The sequence below is a fragment of the Limulus polyphemus genome, unplaced genomic scaffold, assembly GCF_000517525.1.
Source record: "Limulus polyphemus unplaced genomic scaffold, Limulus_polyphemus-2.1.2 Scaffold6913, whole genome shotgun sequence".
Taxonomy (NCBI): Eukaryota; Metazoa; Arthropoda; class Merostomata; order Xiphosura; family Limulidae; genus Limulus; species Limulus polyphemus.
The window spans coordinates 20,681-28,281 of record NW_013672523.1 but is presented as its reverse complement, the minus strand read 5'-3'; the positions used below and the strand labels follow the sequence as shown (position 1 = coordinate 28,281).

The 7,601-nt window shown below is 30.7% G+C and overlaps 1 protein-coding gene across 1 annotated transcript in view; it reads right to left on the bottom strand.

The window, feature by feature from the left end:
* Nucleotides 1–7,171, bottom strand: part of LOC106474175 (DNA topoisomerase I, mitochondrial-like) — a gene marked incomplete at its 3' end in the record, with an annotated part of 21,566 nt that extends 14,395 nt beyond the window's left edge. Inside the window, exons 1-4 of the mRNA XM_013934867.2 lie at nucleotides 6,338–7,171; nucleotides 4,167–4,258; nucleotides 1,521–1,650; nucleotides 1,319–1,419 (exon numbers count right to left, since the gene is read on the bottom strand). Coding sequence (XP_013790321.2) covers nucleotides 1,319–1,419; nucleotides 1,521–1,650; nucleotides 4,167–4,258; nucleotides 6,338–7,162 — 1,148 coding nt within the window. The remainder of the gene's footprint in view (nucleotides 1–1,318; nucleotides 1,420–1,520; nucleotides 1,651–4,166; nucleotides 4,259–6,337) is intronic.
* Between the last annotated feature and the right edge of the window lie 430 nt (nucleotides 7,172–7,601).

Below are 7,601 nucleotides of genomic sequence, written 5' to 3'. Positions count from 1 at the left end.
AGTAAATGCTAGGGCATTCTTGAAGGAACAGGATATTTCTAAAAAACGTGGCGTGATACTAGTCACGTGACCTCGCTAACGCAACAGTATTATAAGTATTTTGGGTAGAAGACTATTTCATAAAGTTTAAATTGCATCCCTAATATATTAAGTTTCCAAGTTTGCAATAATATGAAAACCTACAATAGTATCATTCACAAAAAATCAACTAAGAATTGTAATAAAAGTGTAGATCCGATACTGACCACAACTGAAGAAGGCATATGAATGTCTTGATTGGGGATGTTCAAAAACAGAGCATGCATCATATTTACATATGGATTAGTAGATGGAAATATTACCATCAGAGTAGATACCACATGTGTTAAATGTTTACATTTAGATGACAATATGGAAAATCCACATCAGAACATATGAAATGAAATGTTTACATTTGAATTAAGAAATAATATAAAATGTGTAAAAGTGTTAACGTTTATATTATAAGAGGAAATGTTCCCATCTGAACATGACAGAATGCAAACTATGTCACAAAAAATGCTAAAGTAATGTAAAAGACAAATGCACAGACACACACTAACTAATTTACAGTAGCTCAGTACATGAGAAAGTCTTAGGAAATTTTCTTTTTAATTTAACAGCGAAGGAAAATGAAATTTTATTGGAGGGTGTCAGTTTTTTTTTTAGATTCAAAAATGTTTTAATTTTATTATATAATAAAGAAAATATATATATATATCAGTTTAATTTCAAAAGGAATGAAACATCTTAAACAGTTAATTATTTAACCCTAAAAATACTGATCGGATTCAAGTGGACTCCTCATGAGATTTACAAATACATTTTTCTAAGCTAGTTATGCACAAACTTGCTTGAGGGTTCATGACTTAATTTGTCACAAAATACTTAATATCATACAGTCTAAACAAAAAAATCATTAAATTGCAATTAAGATTAATCTATTAATTACTGCTGAATTTCTGTGTATTTTACATAGAAAATTAGTGATATCATCAATATTTTTGTTCAGTTCTTCACACTTAGTGTTCTAACAAGTAAAAACTATAATTACTCAGTATGATTCAACATATGGATCATATCAGTACTGAACAGTATGTAAACAAGTCAAGAATTTGAGAGTCAATTTTAAATAGCAGAATTTTTTTATTACAGTTTATCCTAGATGTCTGGAGAAAATATCAAATGGCTTGTAACATGAAATATATTTTGAGCCTCTCACAATTCAAGATAAAATCGATAATTGATTTTATAAAAAATAAAAGCTTAGTGAGGTTATAACAAGTTTAGAAGTACAAACCATTTCCAGACTTCTTGATCGTTCTTTTGTTTTCCTTTCTTCTTTGCTTCAATTGTTTCAGTTTTAATTTTCATATCTTCTTTTCTGACTTTCTTAGAGAGCTAGAAATATTAAATATGTAAAACTGGTTTTAATTATACACCATAAACAATTAACTTCTTTAAATTTCAGATCTTTAGATTAAGACATTGAATTGAATTACCAAAGCTTCTCCATTTTCAGCTTTTCTCTTCTTGTTTTCTGCTTCCTTTTGGACTTTATCTGTTTTCCCTGCTTTTATTTTAGGTTTCTCTTCTGTGTTGCCAACCTTAACCTTCTTATTTTTTATTGTTCTGTAATAAAAATTAAATAAATTTTTAATAATAGCTGAAAATGATTATTCAAAGTCATTTGAGTCTTCTAACTTACTACATGTTTAAGTAACATGTTCTTACTGATATAGATGAAAATGCTGCTAGTTTCTCCCATCAAACTAGTAAAGAATATATCTTTATTTGGCATTTGTGTGTATTAATTATACTTTTATAGTTTTTATACTTTTTGCATGTAGTTATTAGCATTTAAACAGGTTGTAGAATGGTCAAAAACTTATGATGATCCTCTATCTTAGACAAAGGTTACACAGCACAGCAATTGTTTGGAAGGGCTTATACATGCTTTGACTAGTTCCTGTATCATGCCCTCCTGGAGTGAGATCATATTAATTTCAATGGGTGGTACAAAGATGTTGCAAGTTTAAGCTGTTTTTTTTTGTTTATTTCTTTTAAGTATATATTAGAAATAATCAGTGATGTAGGTAATCTAGGATTGTGGGATACCACACTAGGAACTTTTGCTCTAATTCAATAATACTTGTCTCTATCTATGTAAATAACTCTTTCTGCTCCAGCAGCAAGAAATCATACATCGGAACACTGAAATGAGCCAGAAGAGTGTTAAAGGACATCACCACTTGCTTCTTTTTTTTTTAAATTCCATTTTTAAAACTGTCCTTTGCTTACATTTCCGTAATCTAATGTGTATTGCACATGTTTATAGCTTTCTGTTGGGACATCATGAATGTACCTTACATTACTATGCACTACTACACATTTAAATTGCATCAATTTTACTAACCTAATACACGTTAAAGTAACATCATTCTTACTGCCTTACTACACATTAAAGTTGCATCAGTCTCACTAACCTACTACATGCTACAGTTACATCAGTCTTAATAACCTACTATATATTATAAGTCAGATCATTCTTATTAGCATGCTACATGTTAAAGTCACATCAGTCTTACTAACCTACTATATATTATAAGTCACACCATTCTTATTAACATACTACATGTTAACATCAGTTTTACTAACCTACTACATGCTACAGTTACATCAGTCTTAATAACCTACTACATATTAAAGTCACACCATTCTTATTAACATACTACATGTTAACATCAGTCTTACTAACCTACTACATGCTAAAATTACATCAGTCTAACCACTGGAATAGAACTGTGGTTATTTTCTTTAAATTTCAAAACTTAAACCAACTGATAATTTCTAGTTACTTTGTCTGTATCTTTCCTGTTGGTGAACAAACTCATGGCTCTCCACCTTATGTTTCTGTTTTTATGTTTTTATCATCAGGTCTTATCAACTAACCTCTTCCTGACAACACTTCTTCATAAACATAAGGTGAAGAATCATGAGTAAAGGCAATATTCCATGAGTAAGGGCAATATTCCATGACATAAGGTGAAGAAGCATGAGTAAAGGCAATATTCCATGACATTGAAATAAATCTGAAAGGAAAATGCCACAGAATTAATGGCAGGTGACTCAACATGAATGGCTTGAATACACTGATCACTCAGCTCTGACAAAGCAGCCACAAGATCCTCCTGTACACCCAAAGTCAAATGTGAAAACATTACCCCAACTGAAGGAGCTGAAGTATTAACAGCAGGGTCTGAATTCATACTGAACAGAACAAATTATGTTAATTCCACAACTGTCAGTAAGAAACTTTGGCTTTGGGCTTGAAGGTACAACTTAAGTTTTAAATAAGTCAAGTGAAGATTGGAAATGTTAGGACTACTGGTAAGTATGATGAAAGTGTTTTATCAAAGATACACAGAAATTTAGGTCATGTGATAGTAAGAGAGCAGGTACTACTGCTCCTTGGTGAAATTACTGTAGCCGGTTTTTAAGTTTAGAAATTCCATCTTGTTCACTGCTGCAGTACCAATGTCTCAGTAGACTGGATCGTAGAGGAAATAAGAAGAGTAGCAACAATGTTTGAACAAATAAAAGTATAAAAGTTATTAAGAAACAGCTTTAATTTTTTTCCTTACTCAGTGTATTCAGCTTACTCTATGAAGAAAGTTATTGTAAAAAAAAACAGTGTATAATGCTTTGAAGCAGATTTTATGAACAGCTTAATTTTCTGGTATAAAACAAGGTGTAGAAGCCTTTCATGTTTGTTTTACTGCAACACTATCTGCATTCTGTTCATCATGGGGAATTGAACCCCAGATTTTAAGACTGTAAGTCCATAAACTTAATGTGACCCACTGGGGGACAGTTTTTTAGCATGTTTTACAAATACAGCTTTATTTTTCAGTAGAAAACAAGGTGGCCAGAGGAGTTTTTTCAAATGTATTTTACACACAATGTTTTATTTATCATTTGTCTATATATATGTATAATATCTATTGAATTCTTTGTACTGAAATAAGTCCTAAACCAAAATACTGATATGAAAAAGATGTTTGAGTATGAAAAGTCATCTTGTTATTTACAGGAACAAAGAATAATGATCTTTCTCTTAACCCTAAAAATAGTAACTTATTTCATACCTTGTAGCTAAGAGTTCATCATCATCCAATTCATCTCTTTCTCTTTTAAGCCTCACTTCTTTAGCTTTTTCAGGAACATTTGTCCTTGCTACCTAATATTTGAATATAAGAATGGTTAATATAACAGTAAAGACACATCCACAACATAAATGAGATCAGTATGGATGGTAAAGTTGTTGTTTTTATGATAGATAAGATATAGATACACAAAACTACAAAATGCAGTAAGCTCCAACTAAAATCAAATTCCTTATCCAAGTTAAATATAAACAGAAAAAAATGTTACTCTTTTGTACATACACTAAATTTTCTTGACTGCTACACAGTGTACTGTACACTGTCTTCCAAGACTGGTTACACAGTGTACTTTACACTGTCTTCCTAAACTGATTACACAGTGTACTTTACACTGTCTTCCTAGACTGGTTACACAGTGTACTTTACACTGTCTTCCTAGACTGGTTACACAGTGTACTGTGTACACTGTCTTCCTAGACTGGTTACACAGTGTACTGTACACTGTCTTCCTAGACTGGTTACACAGTGTACTTTACACTGTCTTCCTAGATTGGTTACACAGTTTACTTTACACTGTCTTCCTAGACTGGTTACACAGTGTACTTTACACTGTCTTCCTAGATTGGTTACACAGTTTACTGTTCACCTGTTTTTTTTGACTGGCTACACACTGTACTATAAACTGGCTTTTTAGACTGGTTACACAGTACTATACAATGGTTTTATAGGCTACATAGTGTACTATATAGTGGTTTTACAGGCTACACAGTGTACTGTTCACCTGTTTTTCTTGACTGACTACAGAGTGTACTATAAACTGGGTTACACAGTGCTATACAGTGGTTTTATAGGCTACACAGAGTATTGTTCACCTGTTTTTTTTTTACTGGTTACACAGTGTACTATAAACTGGGTTACACAGTGCTCTACAGTGGTTTTCCAGAATGACTAGACAGTGCTATAAACTGGTTTTTCAGAATAGCTACAATGTTGAACACTAACCTTCTACACTGGTTACACATGAAATATAGTTTTCTAGACTGGCTATATAGTGTTGTAAGAATGATTGTCTTGTTTAAATGAAACTAGGAAAATAAAACTATATTAAAAAGAATAAAAAAAAGCCATTATGAAAGATACCTCAAGTGTCATAAGTAAATGTCACATATAAAGTAAAAAACTTGGTACTTTTACTTCCTGTTGTACAAACCTGAAGAACTTCAAAACTACTACAATATAATAAAAATACAAACCTTTGTAACTACCCAATAAGTTATTTTTAGTACCAGTACAGAGCCAATAAAACAAAGATAATGGAAGTTGTATAAATGTGTTCACATTGTAACATGAAACATGTAAAATTTTACATGTTCTGCACCTCTTTTGAACATATAAACTGGTAAACCTTCAAGGTCTTCAACACATTTTTCAGAAAACTAACGAGTGTGAACAAAAGTATTAGATATTAATCTGTCAGATAACTTCTAAGAAATCAGCATACATTCTTCAACTAACAGAAATAATATTTAGTTTAACAGCTTCTAATACCTAATACCTTTATGAGTATATAAAATACCTTTTTTTAAACTAATGGAAGATACTTAAATTATCATAAGGTTACAAGATAAGATGAGGTTTGTATTATGATCTGATAGACAGCAATTGTACAAAACATTATGTAGTAAATAATAATAAAACTTTTTCATTATTTGTAAACTGTTTATTTTTTTCATTTTTGTGTTGCCTGTATGTGTGATCATTTCCTAATACTTGAAGCATCAATGAAAGTTAACCATGTGCTGTATCTACTTCTGGTCACACTTACAAGAACCTAAACCCCCTACTTTTGAAACACAAGTTATGGGACCTGAAAATAGTATACAATGAAAATACAGATCAAAAACGTTAAAAAATAATAACATAACAAAGTTATTTACTTTCTTTATATTGCACAGATTTTGATGACAACACATGTTGAGAAGACTTTTTTTAGATAAATCAAAACCATTTAGAACATTCTATACTTTTTTTCCAATTAAACAAAGTGACAGACTTCCTTTAGGACCTTTTAGCCTTCAGCCAGTGTTAAAAAACTATTAAATTTTTCTCTGATAAAGAACTATATATTATATAACCTAAGATGCAAAACTTACCAAAGGAATATTGTCATCATTTAAAGAACCTTCAGGTTCACGTTTGATTTTAATTTTTAAAGGAATCTCTTCTTTAACACTGTGAGAAGAGTATTCTTTTCTTTCATTGTGCACCACCTTTATTTTTAATTCTTCTTTTTTATCACTTCCAATTCTCCTTTTTTCAGCTTCTTTTAATAAATCTTTCTTCTCTTGATCTGATCTTTTCTTTAGCTTATTTTTCTCATAATTCTCCTTAATACCAATCTTTTCCTTCTCACTGTTTTCTTTGTTTCTTATCTTATTGCTTTCAGTTTTTAGTTTTTCAGCTAAAGAAGTGTGCTTTAACATTTCACTCAACTCTTTTGATTTGTACTCTTTAACTTTATCTTCTTCCTTTCTAGGTTTCATGTTATCTTTATCTTCCTTCAGCTTTACATCTTCTTTCCTAATGCTTCCATCAGTTTTTAAACTATCTTTTGATTTAAAATCCTTTTTTATGCTATTGCGGTGTTTTAAAGAAAAATCATTCTTACTGCCTGAATCTTTAAGTTTCAAACTTCCATCATTGGTTTTATGCACAGTTAACTTTTCTTGAGAATTTTCTTTCTGTTTGGAAGTGTTACTACTTTTTACAGATTTATCTTTTGAAAAGTCTTCCTTTGAGTTCGAAGAGTGGCTTGCATGACTTTTGTGGTTATGGTGTTTACTGGAAGAACCAATTTTCTGTGAGATATGGTCTTTTGTCTTACTAGATTTACTAGAACTAGATATTTTGGATTTTGTTTTGTGAGATTCATGACTAGATACATCATTTTGTAGACCATTTGTCACTGGTTTCTTCATTCTTCTTAATTCACCTATGTACAGAAAATAAAGCAATTGAAAACAGACATTAATGTACAATTTTTACAGAACATAAACTCATTAAAATTTTGATTGATAACACACGGTGCTATTGTAAGGTTCCAAATTGGACATATAAGAGGAATAGATTACCCCCTCCTATCACCATAAAAAAAAGCAACATTTGTTTTATTCAGCATTCCAGCTGCCTGATGCCCATTCCTAAACTTAGAAAAGTTAGAAATAAATAAAATCTCTTTGAAAATGTTTTTACTTTTGTCTGATAATTAAATGATAGTACTTACTTACTGCAGTGGAAAAACAAAACATAAAAAAATTGGTCCTTTCTTAAATAAAACTAGTTTATTCTTTCTCAATACAACTTTGCAATACACTTAATTTCCACAGACACTTTAACTTAAACACACGCTATAATTCA